At 42.0% G+C, this 26241-nt stretch overlaps 1 protein-coding gene across 2 annotated transcripts in view; it reads right to left on the bottom strand.

Annotated features, from left to right (window-relative positions):
• Positions 1-26241, bottom strand: part of LOC133551522 (sodium/potassium/calcium exchanger 3) — a 39756-nt gene that overhangs the window by 9156 nt on the left and 4359 nt on the right. For both annotated transcript variants that reach the window (XM_061898310.1, XM_061898309.1), the window contains exons 2-5: positions 20633-20734; positions 469-545; positions 322-396; positions 146-230 (exon numbers count right to left, since the gene is read on the bottom strand). In XM_061898310.1, the coding sequence (XP_061754294.1) occupies positions 146-230; positions 322-396; positions 469-545; positions 20633-20734 (339 nt within the window). The remainder of the gene's footprint in view (positions 1-145; positions 231-321; positions 397-468; positions 546-20632; positions 20735-26241) is intronic.

Genomic DNA, 26241 nt, shown 5'->3' with positions numbered 1-26241 from the left:
GTAACGCAAAGCGGGATTTTGGTGCTTTTTGAAGCTACGCTACTCACATCTACTGGATGCTGCAGGCAATGCAGTACCCGCAGATGCAAGTTCTGTGGTGTTGCTATTTTTAAATGTACCATTGAGGTGAAAACAAACTAGTCACCAATGAGCGAGGTGAAGAGTTCTGGAGCAGAGCTTCCCGCTGCCATGAAGGTTGCCCCGGCAACATCCTCACTCAGCTGTAGATTCTGAGTGAAGGGTTAGAAAAAGCAACATGCACATTAGTTAAAATATTACAAGTGCTTCGTGTACTCTAGGCACGCCAGTGCTGGCCCTTACCTCGGATATTTTCTCAAGCGATGGGACAAAGTAGTCATCACAGACAATGGCCAGAGCGTAGAACATGTAGATAGCCTGTAAAGACACAATCTGCCTTGCTAGATAGAGACAAAATAACACATCAAATTATGATCTAGTAATACTCACACAGAGTACATGCAGTAAGACGGCTCCATTCTTCCTCTGCTCCTTGGTGAAGATGTCTTCTGGAAACTCATGGATAGCTGCAAGGCACAGACATGACGACTCGTATGATGCTTACACAAACACGTTACTTATTTTCTAACACTGAAAACAGAGAGTGTTGTTCTTCCTTGATACTCCAAATAAATTGTTTTATATGAAGAAAAGACACTTTGCTCATGGAGGTTTAAAAGGGAACTGCTCTTTTTGAGGAATTTTGCCAATCATTTACATTCCTCTTTGTGAGACAACACATGTTTTTCTCTTTTTAATGTATTCTAAATTGTAATACACGGCTGGTCAACTATTCTGCCCATAAACCCCTTTAAAACATCTAAAAACCGCCAACACTCCATTTACATGCCGTGACCTGCTCATTAATGTAAATCTAAGACTTCAACTTATTGTAACGGAATTGCAATGGAAACGATAAAAAAGGTTATTGAAGAGAACTCAGGACCATTAATGTATATTAGTAACCTATCATTTCAAATAGGTACATTTCCAAACAAAATGAAAATAGCTAAAGTTGCACCAATTTATAAGACTAGACAAACCTCTATTTACAAATTGTAGACCGGTTTCTTTACTTCCACAATTTTCTAAAATCATTGAAAAACTGTTCAATAACAGATTAGAGAATTTCATAAATAAAAATACAATACTCGGAGAATTAATATGGATACAGAGCTAATATTTAAATTTCAATGGCTTTAATTGAAATTACAGAAGAAATTACCAATGCAATAGATAGTAAAAAATGTGTGGCAGCAGTGTTTATGGATCTAACTAAAGCATTTGACATAATTAATCACAATATTTTAATCCAAAAACTAGAACGATATGGCTTCAGAGGGTTAGTCTTAAATTGGATAAGAAGTTATCTAACGAACAGGAAACAATACGTGAAGCTAGGCGAACACACTTTTACAACGCTAAATATATCCCGTGGTGTACCTCAGGGATCAATACTAGGACCTAAATTATTCAATCTCTATATAAATTACATTTGTAAAGTTACAAAATATTTAAAGTTAGTATTATTTGCGGATGATACAACAGCGTTTTGTTCAGGAGAAAACACAGAGAAGATAATACAAATAAAAGCAGAAGAAATTAACAAATTTAAAAAAATGGTTTGACAAAAACAGACCATCACTGAATCTCAGTAAAACTAAAATAATGATATTTGGTAACAGTAGAAGAGAAAGTCAAACAAATACAAATAGACAGAATAGAAATTGAAAGAGTAAATGAAACCACATTTTTAGGTATAATGATTGATGATAAATTGAACTGGAAATCTCATGTAAAAAATATACAACATAAAGTAACAAGAAACACGTCAATAACGAATAAAAATGTTCTAGACCAAAAATCACTTCAAATTCTCTACTGCTCACTAGTGTTACCATATCTGAGTTACTGTGTAGAAATATGGGGAAATAATTACAAAAGTACACTTTATTCACTAACAGTGTTACAAAAAAGATCAGTTAGAACAATACATAATGTTGGATATAGAGAACATACAAATCCTTTATTTTTTTTAATCAAAGATGCTGAAATTCAATGACATAGTGAATTTGCAAACAGCTAAAATTATACACAAAGCAAACTATAACCTGCTACCCAAGAATATACAACAATTCTTCTCAACAAAAGAGGAGAAATATAATCTTAGAGAAAAATGCACGTACAACACTTAAGACCTTTAGTATATCTGTATGTGGAATTAAATTATGGAATGGATTAAGCCAAGCAATCAAACAATGTACTAATACGATCCACTTCAAGAATCTCTTCAAACTTAAAGTGTTTACAAAGTACAAAAAAGAAGAACCAAGATAAACATTCTTAATTTATTCACCCATTCATTCTTTCATCCTCAAAATAATCTTACTTATCTCATCGTATGGAATAAAACTTACTTCACCAACTGTTTATTTATTTATTTTTATTGTGATTACTTATGGAGTATATTGTGATTACATTGAGAACAGGAAGTGAACAAAAGTTTTAGCAACTGTTATGTAAAAGAAAAAGGGTAGGATTAAATAAGCTCTGCTTCTTCCTACTCCTTTTCGAACATGTTGAAAAGAGAAACTGGAAATTGTGATGTATCATGTTGTATGCTTGCATGTTCCAAATAAACCTAAACTCAACTCAACTCATCTTCAAGCCGCTTACTGACCATCTCTTAAAGTTAAAGTACCAATGATTGTCACACACACTAGATGTGCCGAAATTATTCTCTGCATTTGACCCATCACCCTTGAGGTGAGGGGAGCAGTGAGCAGCAGCGGTGCCGCGCCCGGGAATCATTTTTGGTGATTTAACCCCCAATTCCAACCCTTGATGCTGAGTGCCAAGCAGGGAGGTAATGGGTCCCATTTTTATAGTTTTTGGTATGACTGGGCCGGGATTTTAACTCACAACCTACCGATCTCAGGGCGGACACTCTAACCACTAGGCCACTGAGTAGGTTCAGGATACGCCGTTGTGTGGGCGGTCTTATTTACGTGGCTCCACCTCGACAGCATCTTCTGTCCGTCATCTTTGTTGTGGTGGTAGTTTTTAGGGCTTTTATTACTGACAGATATAAAGTAGACCTACGCGCTACTTTATATTAGAAATGGAAACCGTGGAGGATGAATGCCCCACAGGAAGATAAAGAAGAAGGAGCTTACTGACTTCGGTGAAAAGGATAGACGCGCTGGTACCAATAGGTAAGAAAAGTTGGTTTTGCATAATATTGCAAAACAAAACGCCAAATAATATCGAGATAATATCTCCTAATAGGTGCCATTTTGGGGTCCATACACTACAATACCCTTATGTTGAAGCACAGTACGTCTGACTTTGGTAGCTGTAATGCTCCACGTTCCATCAAGCGGGGAGGTTTCGTAGCTTAACAAAGTCACACTAAAACATTGACAGATTTTTAAGCAGCGTGTGTAATGTTCTATATTCTCAATGGAACAACATTTTGGTGTTGCTTACTTATGTCCTTTATTTAACAGGCGTCAAACTGCAGTCAACACGTATCTCTTATGTGCGACTGCTATTTCCTGATCACACTCATAACGCCTTGTACCAAATAAAATTGCTTCGAGGTCGGTAAGCACAACCCAGAATTAACACATACATCGGGTGCACCAGGTTATGAGGTGCACTATCGATTTAAAAAAAAATGATAGGATTTTAAGTGCGCCTTACAGTCTGAAAAATACGGTAATGGTGTTTCAGGAGACTGCTATGCATCTGTGAAATCAATGTGCAGCCAAAATGTTCCGGCAATGACCAAAATACATAAATATTACGTTATCATGAATGTGCCTGTTACATTACATATATATTTTCAGTGTGTATATACAACATTGTTGGTTTTTCAAAAGGCCTTTGAGGCAAATAAATAAAATACCCATTACCTGCATTGTTAGCCACATATTGCGAGCGTTTATTTAGAATACATAAAAAAGCAAAAAACGTGCTCTTGTCTCATGTAGGGATTGTGAATGATAGGCAGAATTTTTTTTTTAAAAAGTGAAGTTTCCCCTTTAAGAAATACATCTTAGATATGGTGCACTCGTTGATTCTAGTATATTGCACATTGTCCATAAACCATTAAAAAAAACCTGTAATATTAAATGGTGGAAACAACAGTTTGACCTAATTTATCGCGTGTCTGGCGAGTATCAGAAGAAATTATTCGGAATATTGAAAAAGCGTATTCATCATTTATTGAAATCCTCTTTTAAGGCTGTTATGCAGAGGAGTCACACAGGAAGTGCAACTAGCTGTTGCTTCCTGTTTGTCCTCAAGCGCAAACGTATATTAAAAAAAGAACTTAATAATGACGGTTTTGCTTCCCTCTTCAACCTGACAGTCTCTAGAGAACAGTACTTTGACTGTAATTCACAACTGTGATCCGAGCAGAATGAATTTGGACTACTGGGAGCTGGGGGTGGGGAGTGGGGGGGGGGGGGGGGGGGGTGCTGTGTGCTAAAAATAGCTAGTGTACCATGAAGGCATGAAGCACACAGTAAGTAATGCGCACCACGACTGAGACAGAATCCTTTGTGATTGAGGATACTGTGATGTGGGGGTGCAGAAGTTAGAAAACGTAAATGTTTGTGTAGTTTTGTTTAGATATTTGCTCCTGTGCCAGAGCACCTCCATCTATGCTGAGACATTTCTCTCCATTTTTTTTTTTTTTTTTCCAAACAGAGTGTCAGGTTGGTCTATTTCTCTCTCTCTCTCTGCTCTCTTGGGGATCAGCAAGAAAGAAAACAATTCCTTTTGTGACAGCTGTTGCACTAAATCATGGCGGTTTAGCATGTACACTCTCTCATGTTATCACACGAGAGAAGGCTATGCTGCACGGTCTCAAGCAGCCTGTCTCAGCACATCGTCATGCCGGACATCTGTGTTCTTTTTCTGTGGTCCTGTAAGTCCTCTCTTATTTATTGTCCACACTGGAAGCCACTCTGGCTCCTTAAGATACACGCTCAGGTGGGCTGCAACATGGAGCACTCATGGACGCTTTGAGGAGTTGCTCTGATGAAGGCAGTCACCATGGCAACATTCTCTCCAGGGGATTTTTTTTTTTTTGATGGGGTGGCAATAGAAAGCCAAAGGCAAGGGGGGATCGCAGGAGAGGGAGTGGAGATGCGTTTTCCCATGGTTTAGGAAAATGAAAAACGAGAGAAGTGACAGCAGCTCGGGACTGAAATGTCTAAAAATATTTATTTTTCCTTTACAAACTCTCAGGAGAGGTCTGAGAGAGAGTGCGCCACGAGAACGACAGAAAACAGACAAAAACGACTGTGGTTTAATGATGCTGTGTTTGCACTTAACCACACACACTGAGACCCCCGGTGAAGTGTGTCCACGTTCTCTTCAACGTCACTCTTGACAACATGTGCATCCACACAGCACAACCCTTCAGCATCTTTGCTTGATGTCGTTTTACTGCTACACAACAGATGGCAGCTAGAACAGTAAACGCTTACATGCATTACCAAAACGGTTCAAGTCAACACTAATGACAACACACAAAAAGACACTAATATGTTCAAGAAACTTTCAGTTTCAGTTAATTTTGAACATGCATACATATTTCCAGTTGTTTCATTACAGTATGTCCGAAAAGGAGTAGGAAGAAGCAGAGCCTATTTAATCCTACCCCTTTTCATATCATAGCAATTTTATCCCTTTTCCTTGTACTTTGTAACAGAACGGTGAGTACATATATAATATACCATAATAAGGTAAAGAAATATTAATAACATAATCATTACCTCAAAAAAAAAAAAAGGTTAAAGACATTCATTATAATTGTTCTTTGTACTTTGTGAACCCTTGTAGTTTGAACAGTCTCTTAAACTGAATCGTGTTGGTGCTCCGTTTGATTTCTTTGCTTAATCCATTCCATAATTTAAATCCACATACGGATATGCTAAAGGTCTTAAGTGTTGTAAAAATGTTTTAAATTAGATTGTTCTCTATGGCTATATTTGTCCTCTTTTTAAGAATTGTTGAATATTCTTGGGGAGCAAGTTATAGATAATTTTAGCTGTTTGCAAATGCACCAAGTCGTTTGATTTCAATATTTTTGATTCAATAAATAAAGGGTGTGTATGTTCTCTATATTCAACATTATGTATTATTTTAATTTATCTTATTTGTAGCATCGTTGGTGAATGAAGCGCAAATGTGTAGTTGTTTTCACAAATTTCTGCACAATAACTCAGATACAATAACACTAGAGATGCAGTAGAGAATATGGAGTGACTTTTGGTCCAGAACATATTTTGCTTTATTCATTATTGACGTGTTTTGTTTTTACTTTGTTTTTCATGAGGTTTCTAGTTTTTTTAAACATCTATTAATAACCCCATAAATGTGTTTTCTTTTACCCCTTTAATGTATTCTCTATTTGTGTTTGACTTTCCCTTCCACTGTTGCATTACTTTAGTTGTACTGAGATTTAAAGTCTATCTTTGTCAAACAATCTTTTACATATTTTCTTCTGTTATTTGTATTAGCTTCTGTGGATTCTGTGCTGTACAAAACACAGTTGTATCATCTGCAAATAATACAAACTTTGTAACTTTACAAATGTTTATATAAAAGATTGGATAATTTTGGTCCCAGTATTGATCCCTAAGGTAGGCCACAAGATATTTTCAGCTCTGTAGAAGTGTGTCCACCTATATTATCGTATTGCTTCCTGTTGGTTAAGTAGCTTTTTACCCAGTTCAAGAACAACCCTCTGATGCTGTACCGTTCTTATTTGTTTATTAAGATATTGTGTCAAATGCCATCCATCCATCCATCTTCTTCCGCTTATCCGAGGTCGGGTGGCGGGGGCAGCAGCCTAAGCAGGGAAGCCCAGACATCCCTCTCCCCAGCCACTTCGTCTACCTCTTACCGGGGGATCCCGAGGCGTTCCCAGGCCAGCCGGGAGACATAGTCTTCCCAACGTGTCCTGGGTCTTCCCCGTGCCCTCCTACCGCAAGGACGTGCCCTAAACACCTCCCTAAGGAGGCGTTCGGGTGGCATCCTGACCAGATGCCCGAACAACCTCATCCGGCTCCTCTTGATGTGGAGGAGCAGCGGCTTTACTTTGAGTTCTTCCCGGATGACAGAGCTTCTCACCCTATCTCTAAGGGAGAGCCCCGCCACACGGCGGAGGAAACTCATTTCGGCCGCTTGTACCCGTGATCTTATCCTTTCAGTCATGACCCAAAGCTCATGACCATAGGTGAGGATGGGAACGTAGATCGACCGGTAAATTGAGAGCTTTGCCTTCCGGCTCAGCTCCTTCTTCACCACAACGGATCGGTACAACGTCCGCATTACTGAAGACGGCACACCGATCTGCCTGTCGATCTCACGATCAACTCTTCCCTCACTCATGAACAAGACTCCTAGGTACTTAAACTCCTCCACTTGGGGCAGGGTCTCCTCCCCAACCCGGAGATGGCATTCCACCCTTTTCCGGGCGAGAACCATGGACTCCGACTTGGAGGTGCTGATTCGCTTCACACTCGGCTGCGAACCGATCCAGTGAGAGCTGAAGATCCCGGCCAGATGAAGCCATCAGGACCATATCATCTGCAAAGAGCAGAGCCCTAATCCCGCGGCCACCAAACCGGAACCCCTCAACGCCTTGACTGTGCCTAGAAATTTTGTCCATAAAAGTTAGGAACAGAATCGGTAACAAAGGACAGCCTTGGCGGAGTCCAACCCTCACTGGAAATGTGTTCGACTTACTGCCGGCAATGCGGACCAAGCTCTGACACTGATCGTACAGGGAGCGGACCGCCATAATAAGACAGTCCGATACCCCATACTCTCTGAGCACTCCCCACAGGAATTCCCGAGGGACACGGTCGAATGCCTTCTCCAAGTCCACAAAGCACAGGTAGACTGGTTGGGCAAACTCTCACGCACCCTCAAGAACCCTGCCGAGAGTATAGAGCTGGTCCACAGTTCCACGACCAGGACGAAAACCACACTGTTCCTCCTGAATCCGAGGTTCAACTATCCTGCGTAGCCTCCTCTCCAGTACATCTGAATAAACCTTACTGGGAAGGCTGAGGAGTGTGATCCCATGATAGTTGGAACACACCCTCCGGTCCCCCTTCTTAAAGAGAGGAACCACAACCCCGGTCCACCAGTCCACAGGTACCGCCCCCGATGTCCACGCGATGCTGCAGAGTCTTGTCAACCAAGACGCCCCACAGCATCCAGAGCCTTAAGGAACTCCGGGGCGGGTCTCATCCACCCCTGGGGCCTTGCCACCGAGGAGTTTTTTAACTACCTCAGCAACCTCAGCAACCTCAGCCCCAGAAATAGGAGAGCCCACCACAGATGCCCCAGGCACTGCTTCCTCATAGGAAGATGTGTTGGTGGGATTGAGGAGGTCTTCGAAGTATTCCTTCCACCTATCCACAACATCCACAGTTGAGGTTAGCAGAACACCATCCGCATCAAAACACAGTGTTGATAGTGCACTGCTTCCCCTTCCTGAGGCGGCGGATGGTGGTCCAGAATTGCTTCGAAGCCGTCCGGAAGTCGTTTTCCATGGCTTCCCCCAACTCCTCCCATGTCCGAGTTTTTGGCTCTGCGACCGCTGAAGCTGCACACCGCTTGGCCTGTCGGTACCTGTCCACTGCCTCTGGAGTCCTATGAGCCAAAAGAAACTGAAACGTGTTGGTGGGATTGAGGAGGTCTTCGAAGTATTCCTTCCACCTATCCACAACATCCGCAGTTGAGGTCAGCAGAACACCATCCGCACCATACACAGTGTTGATAGTGCACTGCTTCCCCTTCCTGAGGCGGCGGATGGTGGTCCAGAATCGCTTCGAAACCGTCCGGAAGTCATTTTCCATGGCTTCCCCGAACTCCTCCCATGTCCGAGTTTTTGCCTCCGCGACCGCTGAAGCTGCACACCGCTTGGCCTGTCGGTACCTGTCCACTGCCTCTGGAGGCCTATGAGCCAAAAGAACCCGATTGGACTCCTTCTTCAGCTTGACGGCATCCCTCACCGCTGGTGTCCACCAACGGGTTTTAGGATTACCGCCCCGACAGGCACCAACTACCTTGCTGCCACATCTCCAATCAGCCGCCTCAACAATAGAGGTGCGGAACATGGTCCACTCGGACTCAATGTCCAGCACCTCCCTCGTGACATGTTCAAAGTTCTTCCGGAGATGGGAATTGAAACTTTCTCTGACAGGAGACTCTGCCAGACGTTCCCAGCAGACCCTCACAATGCGTTTGGGCCTTCCAGGTCTGTCCGGCACCCTCCCCCACCATCGCAGCCAACTCACCACCAGGTGGTGATCGGTAGAAAGTTCCGCCCCTCTGTTCACCTGAGTGTCCAAAACATGAGGCCGCAAATCCGATGACACAACTACAAAGTCGATCATGGAACTGCGGCCTAGGGTGTCCTGGTGCCAAGTGCACATATGGACACCCTTATGTTTGAACATGGTGTTTGTTATGGACAAACTGTGACGAGCACAAAAGTCCAATAACAAAACACCACTCGGGTTCAGATCCGGACAGCCATTCTTCCCAATCACGCCTCTCCAGGTTTCACTGTCGTTGCCAACATGAGCGTTAAAGTCCCCCAGTAGGACAAGGGACTCACCCGGGGGAGCACTTTCCAGTACTCCCTCGAGTGTACCCAAAAAGGGTGGGTACTCTGAACTGCTGTTTGGTGCGTAAGCACAAACAACAGTCAGGACCCGTCCCCCCACCCTAAGGCGGAGGGAGGCTACCCTTTCGTCTACTGGGTTGAACTCCAACGTGTAGGCTCTGAGGCGGGGGGCAACGAGAATTGCCACCCCAGCCCGTCGCCTCTCACTCATATTATTTCCTCTATTTTGACATCTCTAGGGATCATCGAGTGGGGATTTCTGTCTATAGTGTCATTTAAGTCCTCAACTGACTCAGGATCTGGAATCTTTTCCTCCAGATTTGGTCCAAGGTTCACAAAGTACATATTGAAACTTTTAACTACTTTGTTCATATTGTCATTTTTTTACATTTCCATCTGAGAAGTATTTAGGATAATCCTTCTTGGCACCATTTTTAATAATGCTAATCAAGATTCCCCATGTTGCTCTCATATTGTTTTTGTTCCGGTCCAATAATTGACTTTAATATTCTTTCCTCCGTGTTCAAAGTATGCCAGATAATCTGTTCTTATACCTTTGGTACTTGTTTTTTTGCCTCTGTAGATCTTTGTCTTATAACTAGCATTTAGCTAGTTATCCCCCAGCTTTTCAGCTTCTTTGGTTCGCTTACTCTAGCAAACCTGTGCTACCCACCGGGCAGAGTTGAAGTCGAATATGTTACCAAGCGGTGATCACAATCAGTAGTTAGAAAACTTTTTTTTTTTTTGTAATAACTGTAGTGTCTGAAATGGAGTTCTTCTAGTTTACATCCTCCCTCGGAAACAGGAAGTATATTTTCAAGCGCGGAGCAGTCGGTATGCAAAGAACCTTGGGATAGCGGAGGCCAAGAATGATAGCAGTGATGCATCTTTTTTCAAATCTCTGCTGTCTGCTTGATCAGACAATGAGCTCATAAAAGTTGTCTGGTACAGTTCCCTAATGTTGTAGTCTTTCCAGTAATTGTTTCTTTGTCTTTCTTAAATCTTTGTCTTTGTTACAATGTTACTTAAAAGATTGCCTGTACAGTTGCGGGTTTAAAGGACTTCAGATCATGTGTTACTTTTTAATTCAACCAATTGGGGTTGCGTAGTGACCTAGTAGTTAGCATGTTAGCGTCAGACTCTTTAGATAGAGGATTTGAAAGTCTGTTGAAGCATCACAGTGGAGTTAGCATGTTATTCCCATTCGTGCACGTGTTTTCTCTCCTCCCACATCCATAAAAAAAGCAAGTTAGGCCAATTCAGTGCTTCTCAATTATTTTCTGTTACGCACCCCGCTCCCCACTCCGACTTTAACATTATCATTTGCCTATAAAATTGTTTATTACACCTCTGCATAACATTGTATCCTTATTAATACTAAAGAAAATCCAAATGAAATGTACATCAATTTACAACAAAAAACTGTTTTTTTAGTCTGTATATTTTAAGTGCCTCAATTTGCCTGAAATTTGATTACAAAATGTAATTCTTATTTAACCTATAAACATTTTTATATCCTTTAATACTGTAAAATAAAATTAAATAACAAAGTCAATAAAAACTTCATAGCAAATTCAAATTGATCAGCCACATTAACTCAGGCGCACAATATATAAAACACCAACACACAAAACAAGAATTAACAAAACAATTTCTTGTGATTTTTTTTTCTTTTTCCAAAGCTGAGGAAGTCAGGATTAATGGTTACAATGAGCACATTTTGTAAATAAGCCTTTTGAAGTGGGGTTTGAAGTATTATACTGATAAAGCATGCTCCCCAGAATCACACACATAAAATGGCATCAAACACATCACATGGCATCGCACCTTTTCGGAAATGCTGTAATGAAACAACTGGAAATATGTGATGCATTACATTGTAATTGTATTGTGAGCATGTTCAAAATAAACTGAAACTGAAATATTGTGGTTTAAAGGGGAACATTATCACCAGACCTATGTAAGCGTCAATATATACCTTGATGTTGCAGAAAAAGACCATATGTTTTTTAACCAATTTCCGAACCCTAAAATGGTGAATTTGGTGATTTAAACGCCTTTCAATTGATAGCCTGTCGAGCGATGACCGTTCCCTCGTGATGTCACAACATGAAGCAAGCCGCCATTTTCTCAATCTTATTACACGCACTAAGTCAAATCCGGCCTGTTATTTTCCGTTTTTTCGACTGTCTTCCGTACCTTGGAGACATCATGCCTCGTAGGTGTGTGTCGGAGGGTGTAACAACACTAACAGAGACGGATTCAAGTTGCACCAGTGGCCAAAAGATGCGAAAGTCCCTCGTTTGTTCTGCACACTGTACCGACGACAGCTGTGCTACGACAGAGATGGCAAGAATGTGTGGATATCCTGCGACACTCAAAGCAGATGCATTTCCAACGATAAAGTCAACGAAATCACAAAGGTGAGTTTTGTTGATGTTATTGACTTATGTGGAGTGCTAATTAGACATATTTGGTCACAGCATGACTGCAAGCTAATCAATGCTAACATGCTATTTAGGCTAGCTGTATGTACATATACATATTGCATCATTATGCCTCATTTGTAGCTATATTTGCATCCAGCCTTTCCCTCCACCCACATTTAATGCCAAACAAACACATACCAATCGTTGGTTAGAAGGCGATCGCCGAATTCGCCCGCGCTTCCTCTCGTGCCGCTGTCTGTCGCGATATGGCTCAATAGCTTCAGTTTCTTCTTCAATTTTGTTTTGCTATCTGCCTCCACACTCCAACCATCCGTTTCAATACATGCGTAATGTGTTGAATCGCTTACGCCGCTGAAATCCGAGTCTGAATCCGAGCTACTATGCTATACCTTTCTGTACTATTCTCCATGTTTGTTTCTGGTGGCTTCACGCAGTGACGTCACAGGACAATAGACAGGTGGATATAACGATGGTTAAAATCAGGCACTTTAAAGCCGTTTTTCAGGATATTGCGTGAGGGATAAAATTTTGAGAAAAACTTTGAAAAATAAAATAAGCCACTGGGAACTGATTTTTATTGGTTTTAACCCTTCAGAAATTGTGATAATGTTCCCCTTTAAGTTTAAAATTGAGAATACGCTAGATTAGCAAATGTAAGCCTATCATGTTCACTGCAAAAATAAAAACAGAGGTTTAGCTAGGTTTATATTGCAGTTTTGTTACTAATGTAAGCCTTTTGTACTGTAATAAGTGAGTATATTTCACTCATATTGATTTTAGGTCCACATTAATTCTGCATAAAAAGATGCAATATAATTTTGTTTCACCATCACTCATAGATAAGACAAACACATACTTTCTATGCAGATTGATGGAGCAAAAAATGCAATCAGAGAATAGTTTAGGGTCATCTGCAAAGTTAAGCAAATAGCTCACAAGGTAATACAGTAAAATCCCCTTTAAGATGTGAGAGGTCGATGGCTCCCTCAGAAGTCAGTCTGGCTGTTTGAGACATGCAGTAAAGTGGGCAAGGCACAGTACGGGGATCGATCATATAGTTGGCACAGCGTGGAGGCGTCCAGTCAAGCTATAGTCAGCGCACTGAGTTAAGTGGTAGCGTGCGTATATTCACGCACGCACACACTGCATTTTTCATGAGGAATCAAAAAAATGAATATTTCATCCCTGGTGTGTAATGTAAATTCAATTATGCATTTGGTCTTTGATTTTGCAATCCTTTGAGGCAGTTTGAATACAACATCAATGAATAGGGTGGTGGGCAACCTCAGCTGTCAATGAAATCACAACATCGGGTTGCCATTTTATGTGCTCGGGCCTAAGGCAATGAGCAAAATGTCATGTAAATTTTCTATATCCAAATATTAAGAAAAGGATTAAGTACTAAGGCTGAAGTATTTTTCAGTGTAACACAAAATATTTTTCTTTTTCTCACTTTTTGGAAAAAACAACCTTCCTCGATGACACACTCATTAGGAGATAATGTTTCATTCCACAGATTTGAATTCACAGCCACCTACTTATGGCCTAATTTAGATCAGCAGCATCATCTGGCCTTCAGAATTTAGCATTTAGTTGCCTAGCAACAAGCCTGGCGAGACACGTCCGCTGAAGTAGGATCACGTCATCTCCCATCCTGTTAAGGAGAGTAGGGGATGAGAAGAGGAGAGAACCGAGCCTGGGGCTGGACATCACTATGCAATCCTCGAGATGATATCCCTCTGGCTTTGACCGCTGTTTTTTTTTAATCAAAACAACATACTGGATTATGTAATGGCTGTCAAGCAACATGCTGAGGGAGATGGTGGCTACCTAGGCCTGCTGTGTCTTATAGAATGAGTCACTCACTGCTCACACATCAGATTAAGGCTTCTAAAAACCACAGTCAAAAATTAAATTGTCTTTTCACAAAGAAAAGTAGGGTTGCAGCTATCGATTATTTCTAGTAATCGATTAATTTAAGGATTAATTTGTTCAATTATTCGGATAAAATAGTCTTTTGCCTGAATGCATATTTTAGGAAAAAAAGTTGAAATTAACAACATAACCACAAAAGTAATTATTTTTCTAAAAAATGCACATCATCAACATCGAAATTGCACTGTTAACTTGTGTATATAAGCTGTATTCAGCCATGTGACTATGAAAACGGAAGTAAACGAAGGAATGGGCCACCAAACCAATATTATATATACATAACACAGTGCAAACTATCGGAGTGTGTAAGGGAGCAGATACGAGCAAACAAATCAAACTATGCAATTGAATCCATCCCTATAAGTTATTGAAATAAATGTGTCTAGTGATATCAAGGATCATTAGTCGGTCGCATTCCCAGACATGTCCAACTATCTGGTGCTCCAGACATCATTCTACATGACAAAACAAATGAAAACTTGAAAAAGCATGGAGGTCAAGGAAATTGATATCAAGACTCTCCTAGATAAATCATGCATCGCTTTTGCTGGGGTAAGGTTGCATTTCATGATTGAACTTGGCACCTACTGTCGTGTCTGTTGCTTTTTGTTGCGCGCGCTGTTTATGAGTACGCGTGTATTTATCAAAATATAACAATAGATCACAACTTTGTCTATGTCAGGGGTCCGGAGCCGCATGCAAACCGCATGCGGCTCCGGACCCCTGACATCACTCTGGTGTGGCTCGGCTGTATACTTGCTGACCACCCCGGTTTTCTAACTTCAGTGCCTTTCCCAAAAAATGACTGCGTTACATATACCCCGATTATCCATCGGACAGCGACAAAGTGGGCGGGCCAGGGTGGCATACCCATAACGTCCTCTGATACATGTACTCGTGCCCGCTGTTACACAACGCTGTATGTGTGCAGGCTGGTCACGTGTTGTGTGAAGCCATTATTACCATCTTCAAGCGATTGCAAGGCATACTTGATCAACAGCCATACAGTTTACACTGAGGGTTGTGATACAAACAACTTTAACACTCTTACTAATATGCGCCACACTGTGAAGCCACACCAAACAAGAATGACAAACACATTTTGGGAAAACATCCTCACTGTAACACAACATAAACACAACAGAACACATACCCAGAATCCCATGCAACCCTAACTCTTCCGGGCTACAATATTCACCCCAGCTACCACCAATCCCCCCCCCCCCTCCAGCGTCGTTTGAGGTGGGCGGGGTTGAAGGGGGCGGAGTTTGGTGGTAGCTGGGGTGAATAATGTAGCCCGAAATAGTTAGGGTTGCACGGGATTCTGGGTATTTGTTGTTGTGTTTATGTTGTGTTACAGTGCGGATGTTTTCCCGAAATGTGTTTGTCATTCTTGTTTGGTGTGGGTTCATAGTGTAGCGCATATTAGTAACAGTGTTAAAGTTGTTTAAACAGGCACCCTCAGTGTGACCTGTATGGCTGTTGAACAAGTATGCCTTGCACTCACGTACGTGCGTCTGCAGAAGCCACATACAACATGTGACTTGACTGGCAAGCTGTTTCTACAAGTTGTAGAGGACACTAAAGGCAGTGCCATCATAGCAAGCCCTTGCTATTGTTGTTTCGGTGTTACTCAGTAGACGTCCAAGAGAATAATCACTGTTTAACCCGTGAGTCTCCCGGACAAATCGGGAGGATTCGCATGCGTGATGCTAATAAAGGGCATTCATATAAAACTCACTGGCCGCACTAACATAAAATCTTTATATTTAATTGTGGGCCGCGTGTCTGAGACCCCTGGTTTATACAGAGCACAAAGCAAAAAAAAACTCTGTATGCAGTGTTATTTCATTATAAATTTCAAGAGTTTTGTGGCTCCCATTGTTTTCTTTATTTTGTGAAACAGGTAAAAATGGCTCTTTGAGTGGTAAAGGTGCTCTATGTGCTGATAGCTTCATTTATGATTGCTGACTTTGGTAAAACCTTAATTCTTTTAGGTTTTGCTCACATCTGCTTTCTTTTATTTAGACTTGCCGAGGTGGTGCTTTACGAAATACTTGTAGCAAAAATGCGTTATAAGAACTCTTTAAACAAGATAAAATACAAATAACATCAAGATAATACTTATATGGGAAATAATAAACCTTAAAGGTATTTTAAACAAACCTTTAACAAGGTGATCACTGCAAACTTGTGCGTTCTTTTGACTAACTGCTTCCTTGGACTGGAGTGTGTGCCATTTTTCTCGTAATTTCTCGTAAAATCTTGCACTCTTTCGCCCTTCTTGATCATCTTTCAGGGAACTCTGAAGAAACTTTTATCCTTTTCACGTTTTGAACAGTTCCAGTTCTCGTGTTACCATTTATGGGTCAATTGTACGGAATATGTACTGTACTGTATACAAATAAAGGTTTCAATCAATTGATCAATCAATCAATCAATCAATCAATCAATCAATCAATCAATCCAACAGCCTAAAACAATGCAAGCATAGTGCATTTTTCTTCAACAAAGGCAAAATGCAGCCCAGAGCGCTATGACAACAGATGCGAGCCAGACCACTATGACGTCAAGTGAATGCAACATATTAATAAAAAAATTAATAAAAATGTCAAAACTCCCCGCTGTTTGCCGGCACACATATCACGCCACCACTCATGTGCACGCTATTGCAGTGGCCGTGCAGAAACTTTGTGTAATTAAAATTCCAGGCACTCCATGAGGTCTGGATTTTATCAATTTGTATTAGTTACACTATACAAACTAAAATAAAAAGCAACCCAATATAAATTACAGCTATTTTTAATTAAAATATAAATTACAGCTATTTTCTAATCAAAGTAATTAATTTTATCTTTGCTGCCGTTAAAACAAATGCCAAATGTTTAATATAATTGTAAGATAATTGTTACTACCTAGCTGGTAGCTTGTCTTTAAAACTACAAGAATGGCTGCCGGGGCGGGGACAAAGTTTTAGTCTGTGTGAAGAGGCAGGGTATGAAGGGGTTCATTTGCATCTAATAACTTGCCTTGTTTCTACACACAGCCAAAAGGGGGCTTGAAAATAGGTCTGTATAGCAAAATCAATGCCAGATTTTAACCAATGCACCGTCATCACATGTTGTGTTGTCCACAAGGAAGTGTTTTAAATGAAGATTTAAAAAAAAAAAATCATAATATGAACATTTTAATGTGATCATCAACCATGTTTAATGTTTAGATTTGACTACAACACAGAGGTTATACCTTGCAGGTCTACATGGGATATTTCCCTGCACTTTTGAATACACAAGTGTGCAAATAACTACAGGTGCTGTGTGATAACGCAAGTTGCACTGAAATGTGCTGAGAAAAAGTTTAAATCAATCCATGTGTTCCCCTAGGGGATTAATAAAGTACTTCTGATTCCGATTCTTTACTTGGAAATGTGCCCAAGGCATGCAGCATACACACCGGATAGTATTTATGAGCATACCCTAATTTATACACATTTATAGAGTGTGAGCTGTACTAATGAAGGAGAAAAAACATAACAGATAATGTTGAGTGGCTACTGGATATTAATGGCACAGCCAGAGTAATGCAAATGACAAAAAGATGAGGAAGTTGTACATTTGGCCTGTGATTCATTCGGTTAACATGACATGTCTTTTGTGTGTGCAGGGTGACAATTAACTGTCATCTGTATGAAATGAAGCTCACATCAGCCAATTATTTTGGAAACATCATTGTCTTCATCATCACACTGTCCAAAAGATTCAGCAGAACTCCAAGAGGTTAATTATTTGTTCGACTTTAAAGGGAAACTGCACTTTTTTGGAATTTTACCTATTAATCACAAAACATGACTTATGTATTTTTTCAAACTCGTAAATGAATAAAACTCTGCTAACAATGGAACCAATAGGAGGTCTTCTATTCCGCCCGTAAAACCCTATGAATAACCATCCAAAAAGCACCAACAATACTCCACTTACATTTCGTGACTTGAATATTAACCAAGTATTAGTGATATTGTTATTTTAAGTGCAAACACAGGCAAACTATTTATAGCAGCGCCGTGATCACATCGCTTGTGTACCAATGTTGACATAATCGACTGATCAGCTGCTTCGTCGTTTTTTTGTTCTTCAAACTTTAGTTTATATCATACACCTTGCCTTGCACCTGGATAGTAGACGGACAAAGAATTATTCCGACAAGTTGGTACACTTTGACAGCCAATTTAGACACCACAATAATGGCGATAACAACACGAATAACTGATTGGTTCCACTCCTCTTATCTTTACAAGGTTTTATGAGTCATTCTTCATCGAAATGGGAATATATGAACATCCTAGCAGTCAGCATCCTAATGACAGCAGATATTGTACAGTAAGTAATGTTTTATTATGTTTTTTGGCTTTCGAAATCTGCAGCGAGCAGTAATCAATGATGGAGTTGGAAAAAAAGCAAACGTAAAGCGTTTTTAAATTTCATACACCGGGTATGCTTAAAATGAGCAACATATGTAAATATTACACGTTATTATTAATGTGCCCGGTACATAAAGTATGTACCTACATCATGTATATAAAACCTTAATGGAGGTGTTTGGAAGTTTTTAAGGGCTTTATAGGCAGAATAGAGCGGCTCCCATAGGCTCCATTAAAAGCGGGCTTTTGATCACATTTATTTACCATTTAGAATCCATTAAAAAGTACATCTCCCCCATCATGTCTATCATAATGATTGTGAACGATAGGCAAAATTTAAAAAAAAAAAGTGTAGTTCCCCTTTAAGCTGACTTTCTCCCCTGCTGATTGCTCCCTGCTTGAAACTTGACAATGACATCACAGTCCTAAGCAACCTTTCATTGTGGGGCCTGGGTAGACGTACAGTACTTGTTGGATAAAGGCTTTGTTTATAATGTGAAAGCGAGCAACAAACTAGATTTAAATGGATTGAACAAAATAAAATAAAAAAATAAGGGACCATACCAAGACAAACTGTACCCTATTCCAAAAGCTCGCTACCTGGAAAAAGTGTAACAAATGGTAGAATTGACTCATTAGCTATGAATCAAGTAAACAAGCTCTCAAACGTATTTATATTTAGTCAATGCAGACAGTTATAATGCCTGTGAAGAATTTCAGAATGCAAAGTCTGTTAAAGGACACTGTCGTTTCCCCAAATTTTGCATATTTTATGTGTCCGGGATGCATGAGGTCCCTTGGACTCGTTTCATAAGCACGGTCCACCAAAAAACAAGCCCATTGTTACTTTTAAATACTTTGATAACTTCTCAACCTTAATATAATACTCAACAAATTCCAACATATTTGGTGGTGGTGTTATTATAGATTGTACTCGTGTTTAGAAACTTTACTTCTGTCTCCAACAGAAAGCGAGTCACACTTTCTCTCCTTAAAGCCGCCACTGTCCTTTTAATGTTTGCACATATTGTAGATTGCTGTCCCTGGATATATCTGGGGTATATTAAAGCTACGTCCACATTGCAGACATGCTGACTACGCTCCAGACAATCGCACGTGTCTTGTTTACATCACAACATCTGGTTTCAGCATCGCCGTTTTCAGTCATCAAAGTCTTTTTTCAGCGGCCGAATTTCGGTGCATCACTCGACAATATTGCACAAATAATACGCTATACATCAATCCATACTGTAACGGCCTGCTGGTTGTAATGTTTTATGTTAGTGTGGCTTTGATTTGATGTTTATTTTTCCCATGATCTCAAACACACCGTTTGTGCCTGAAAGTGGATTGGCGAAGAATGAGTAAATGTTGTTGTGTTGTTACACGTTTGCGACATATTTGGCACTTGTTAAAGAAAAAAACAACTTTAGGACAAAGTCTTGCCTTGAAGCCAATGTAAAGATGCTATTCCAATGCAGTAAACAAATCTTGTGAAAGTCTCAAAGTTTATTCATAAGGCTCAGTGGATTGACAGGATTTTCAAATTTGCAGGAAAAGAACGTTTGTGCCCAGACTGATGCTGTTCCACAGGAAGGTTGCTATTGTTCTGGACTAGCCTGCCAGTTGTCCGAAAAGTTAATCAGTTTGGAGTACACAAATGCAGCGGGAACTGGTTTGTGAATGTTTTATTATCCTCCTTAAATATACCTGCCTCATTATCTTTCATCTCTTAATGTGGGACTCTGGCATTATACATTATTTAGCTACCTTCTTACATAAATATGTTTTTTTTTCCTCCCATCTATGCACTTCTAAATGTTCTGTTCTTTTAACTGGTGAAGCAAATAAACAGTCTCCTCTTCATTATAATTGTTGCTATGTTTTTATTGAATTGTATCTGCTACCGGGTGATATGCTATGAATGCGTGAGACGAAGGGTCCTCTGTAGCCGCAAACACCCCTCCAGAGATCTGGTTTCCAATTACATAATCCAGGTGTGTTAGTCCGACTTTTCAAAAACCAAGCACGCTCTGATTAAGGGGTTTCCATGGGTTGTAGGAGGCTTATTTAGAGCCAAACTATTTGACAAAATCGGACTAATTTAGTGCATGGACACGTACTGAGTGATGCTGAAGTCCAAAGACTCACCTGCTCGGTGCTGATCCACACTCTGATTGTCAGATATCTGCATGAGCATGCGTGTCCATCGCAGCGAGCCATCCTCCACGCTAGGCCGAGACCCAAAAGTCTCTGTTGCAAAATAAAAAGCACAGTTAATGCTGAAAATAGCATAGCCAGCTAATTGTCATTCAAAATACAATTCTTTCTCCAATTGAGTGATATTTTTGTACACTAGTCCAGGTGTTTTTATCTGAAGAAATAAAATGATGCAGCTATTGAGAGCACTTTGTTGACATCAGGGCGGTAGAACACAGAGCATTTTAGGGAGTAGTGAGCTCAGCAGTAGTCAGCTGTGTTCTGTCATCATCTGTCATCATATTTTTATTGCATGTATTTTAACTCTGTGTGCCATTCCTCAACAGCTTATCTCTGCAGCGGCTGCGATTAAGGCAGCGTTAAGTGGGTTGAGTTGAGATACCCATGCCCCACCTTTCTCTCATGCACACAAACACACATCAATATTTCTCATTATCTTCCCCACAAGAATGATATAGGGCTCTCCGCTGATGAAAGTGAGACAGTGTTGCTTTAACGGCGCGTCTACTGGCTACTTGGCACTCCTGTGTACCTTTGTACCTTACAGCTCAATGAGCCCATTTCATAAGCGACAACAGAGAGGCTTTCATGTAACAGCATCAAGAGCAGCTCGGTTTGTGTGAAATTCAAATGGTTTGATGCCCTGATGTCATTTTCACACAAAATACATTTCCCCAAAACAAAGTCCCATTTTCTCCCCTCTGAGCTGGTAGAGGAGTTTGCATGTCCCAATGATCCAAGGAGCTATGTTGTCCGGGGGATTTATGCCCCCCGGTAGGGTCTACCAAGACAAACTGGTCCTAGGTGAGTGATCAGACAAAGAGCAGCTCGAAAACCTCCATGAAAAATAAAAACGAAGGACTCAGATTTCCCTTGCCCGGACGCGGGGCACTGGGGCCTCCTAATGGAGCCAGACCCAGAGGTGGGGCACAATGGCGAGCGCTTGGTGGCCGGGCTTGTCCCCAAGGGCCCGTCAGGGCACAGCTTGAAGAGGGAACGTCGGTCCCCCTTCCAATGGGCTCACCACCCATAGCAGGGGCCATAGAGGTCAGGTGCAATGTGAGCTGGGCGGAAGCCGAAGGCAGGGCACTTGGCGGTCCGATCCTCAGCTACATAAGGTAGCTCTTGGGACCTTGAACGTCAGCTCGCTGGGGGAAAAAGGAGCTTGAGCTAGTGCCGGAGGTGGAGAAGTTCCGGCAAGAACATTGTGTCCAATGTTCACTACAGCATCATTCAAATCCACTATTTATGGACTTAAAGCAACTTAAACTGAACGATGTGATTAACTATAAAACTGCTCAAATTATGTTTAGGGCATCCCAAAACTCTCTACCGTCCAATATACAGAACATTTTCCATGACAGAGATGATCACCATAGTTACAGTTTAAGAGGAAACAACCAATTATATTTGCCTAAATTTAGAACCACTTTAAAATCAATGTGCATTTCAGTGCGTGGAGTCAGTCCGTGGAACAACTTAGGGGACAAGTTAAAAATGTGTTCTAACATGATCCAATTTAAAACACTGTTTAAAAAAGAAGAACTGAAGAAGTACGAGGAGGAAAGAGAGTGATGCCCTCAGTACAGAGCAATGGGAGAGAGGCGTATGGTCAGAGTGTGTTTGGGCCTGTGCATGTGTGTATGTGTGTGCATATGTATGTATTGTCTCGTCTTGTCTTGTCTCATAGTAACAGTGGCACTATCGTATTGTTAGTGTACAAGAGTTGTTCTTGTTTTTGTTTATATAGTATTGTTCTTGTATTATATTGTTTATGTTAAATGTGGAATGAGTGAGAGGGGTTGGGATTTTATAAGCATCTGCTTCATCCAACCCCTTTTCAAGCCTTGCATGATTATCTCTGCCAAAATAAAAAAATTTTTTAAAAAAGTGTTTTGTTGTACTGTGCAGGTTTGAAATACGTATTTCAATCAATATAGTCTGACTCACTTCGACGCACAGCAAATGCTCTGGAAAACAGTTCTCTCGAGAGGGGCTGGATTCTCTTCCACTCTAGCGTTGCACGCAGTGAGAGGCGACAGGCTGAGGTGGCAATTCTTGCTCCCCCACGTCTCAGAGCTTGCACGTTGGAGCTCAGCCCAGTGGACGAGAAGGTAGCTTCCCTCCGCCTTTGGGTGGGGGGGACGGATCTTGACTGTTGTTTGCGCTTACACGCCAAACAGCAGCTCGAGGGAGTACTTGAGAGTGCTCCCCCGGGTGATTCCCTCGTTCTACTAGGGGACTTCAACACTCATATTGGCAACGACAGTGAGACCTGGAGAGGCGTGATTGGGAGGAATGGCCGCCCGGATCTGAACCAGAGTGGTGTTTTGTTATTGGACTTTTGTGCTCGTCACAGATTGTCCATGACGAACACCATGTTCAAACATAAGGGTGTCCATATGTGCACTTGGGACCAGAAGACCCTAGGCCCCAGTTCCATGATCGACTTTGTAGTTGTGTCTTCGGATTTGGGGTCTCATGTTTTGGACACTCGGGGCAAGAGAGGGGCGAAGCTTTCTATCAATCACCACCTGGTGGTGAGTTCTCTGCGATGGTGGGAGAGGGTGCCGGACAGACCTGGCAGGCCCAAACGCATTGTGAGGGTCTACTGGGAACGCTTAGCAGAGTCTCCTGTCAGACAGAGTTTCAATTCCCGCTTCCGGAAGAACTTTGAACATGTCACAAGAGAGGTGTTGGACATTGAGTCCGAGTGGACGATGTTCCGTACCTCTACTGTTGAGGCGGTCGATTGGAGCTGTGGCCGCGAGGTGGTTGGTGCCTGTCGTGGCGGTAATCCTAGGGATTCCGTCAAGCTGATGAAAGACTCCTATCGGTACCGACAGGCAAAGCGGTGTGCGGCTTTAGCGGTCGCACAGGCAAAAATTCTGACATGGAAGGAGTTCGGGGAAGCCATGAAAAATGACTTCCAAGCGCCTTCGAAGCGATTCTGGACCACCATTCGCCGCCACAGGAAAGGGAAGCAGTGCAATGTCAACACAGTGTATGATGGGGATGGTGTTCTGCTGACCTCGACTGCGGATGTTGTGGATCGGTGGAGGGAATACTTCAAAGACCTCCTCAATCCTACAAACACGTCTTCCTATGAGGAAGCAGTGCCTGGGAAATCTGTGGTGGGCTCTCCTTTTTCTGGGGCTGAAGTTGCTGAGGTAGTTAAAAAGCTCCTCGGTGGCTAGGCCACGTGGTTGGATGAGATCCGCTTGGAGTTCCTTAAGGTTCTGGATGCGGTCGAGCCGTCTTGGTTGACAAGACTCTGCAACATCACGTCGACATCGGGGGCGGTACCTCTGGATTGGCAGACCGGGGTGGTGGTTTCTCTAATTAAGAAGGGGAAGCGGTGGGTGTATAACATCTTTCATGGGATCACACTCCTCAGCCTTCTCGGTAAGGCCTATTCAGGTGTACAGGAGAGGAGGTTACGCCGGATAGTCGAACCTCGGATTCAGGAGGAACAGTGTGGTTTTCGTCCTGGTCGTGGGACTGTGGACCAGCTCTATACTCTTGGCAGGGTCCTTGAGGGTGCATGGGAGTTTGCCCAACCAGTCTACATGAACTTTGTGGACTTGGACAAAGCTTAGAGAGTGCTTAGAGAGTATGGTGTGGCGGTCCGCTCCCTGTATGATCAGTGTCAGAGCTTGGTCCGCTTTGCCGGACCCGTTTCCAGTGATGGTTGGACTCCACCAAGGCTGCCCTTTGTCACCGATTCTGTTCGAAACTTTTATGGACAGAATTTTTAGGGGCAGTCAGCGCGTTGAGGGGATCTGGTTTGGTGGCTGCAGAATTAGGTCTCTGCTTTTTGCAGATGATGTTTTCCTGATGGCTTCATCTGACCAGTATCTTCAGCTCTCACTGCTTCTGTTCGCAGCCGAGTGTGAAGCAACTGGGATGGGAATCAGCACCTCCAAGTCTGAGTCCATGTTTCTCGCCCAGAAAAGGGTGGAGTGCCATATCCGGGTTGGGGAGGAGATCCTGCCCAGAGTGGAGGAGTTCAAGTACCTCAGAGTCTTGTTCACGAGTGAGGGAAGAGTGGATCGTGAGGTCGACAGGCGCATCGGTGCCGCGTCTTCAGTAATGCGGACGCTGTATCGATCCGTTGTGGCAAAGCTTTCAATTTACCGGTCGATCTACGTTCCCACCCTCACCTATGTTCATGAGCTTTGGGTTATGACAAGATCACGGGTACAAGCGGCCGGAATGAGCTTCCTCTGTTGGGTGGCGGGGCTCTCCCATGGAGATAGGGTGAGAAGCTTTGTCATCCGGGCGGAGCTTAAACTAAAGCCGCTGCTCCTCCACATCGAGAGGAGCCAGATGAGGTGGTCCGGGCATCTGGTCTGGATGCCACCCGAATGCCTCCCTAGGGAGGTGTTTTGGGCACGTCTGACCGGTAGGAGGCCACGGGGAAGACCAAAGACACGCTGGGAAGACTATGTCTCCCGGGTGGCCTGGGAACACCTCGGGATCCCCCGGGAGGAGCTAGACCAAGAGGCTGGGGAGAGGGAAGGCTGGGCTTCACTGCTTAGGCTGCTGCCCCTGCAACCTGACCTCGGATAAGCGGAAGAAGATGGATGGATGGATGGATGGATGGAAGGATGGATGGAAAGTCCCATTTTACATGCCACAACTGATTAGAGAAATTCTGCTATTATTAACTGTATTTAAATACATGGCAGTGTCTAACGAAGTGCAACACTATGCAAGCTACACCCACAATACAATAGATTCAACAAGGTATGGTTGAGGCTGTAAAGTACATATTATTGTAAGTAACCAATCGCATAAAATAATAGTGAAAGGAGAGTAATAAAGTAATTCTATGATAGTTTTTCCGCGCCAGAGAACCTAAATTAGTCCAAAGCTAAGATGTTGTGAATATACAGGGAGAGCGCAAGAAAGCTAAAGTTAGTATGAGACTGAGTATAAAACAGCTGCTACAATCAAAACAACATATTGGTTACATGTTCCGTTACATTCTGTCACGGAATGTACAACAATGGTCTGTTTTAAATCAACACCAAATCATGCCAGGCTTAAAAAAAACATTACAGTAAACGGGTCGTATATACACACACACGCGCACGCACACATGCACACACACGCACGCACACACACACACACACACACACACACACACACACACTCACACACGGTAAGATATTGCAAACGTGTCATTCCAACATTGCCCCTCTGTTCCTCCAAACAACTGTTGCCTGCCTGCCTCAGTAGCAGAAACTCACCATTTGATCCCGTCAATCACACTGTGTACACAACTGCTTCCTAAAGTCTCACTAGACATCTCCTACTTTGGATCATCATGTAATGTGTTTACATTGATAACAATGGAGCCAACAGATTAACTACCTAGCAAAGTAGCTACTATTGTCAGCTTGCATGGCAACTTCAAAAGCAAGTTCCTGACATACGATATCCTGAATGTTAAACTAAAATCTTGTTTAAAACCAAAAATCTTGACAAAAAATTTAATGGAGGCACATGTGGCAATCTTCAGCAAAGAAAGAAAA

The sequence above is a fragment of the Nerophis ophidion genome, linkage group LG04 (genome assembly GCF_033978795.1).
Source record: "Nerophis ophidion isolate RoL-2023_Sa linkage group LG04, RoL_Noph_v1.0, whole genome shotgun sequence".
Classification (NCBI taxonomy): Eukaryota; Metazoa; Chordata; class Actinopteri; order Syngnathiformes; family Syngnathidae; genus Nerophis; species Nerophis ophidion.
The sequence above is the reverse complement of the archived record's forward strand: the minus strand, read 5'-3'. Positions and strand labels throughout refer to the sequence as shown.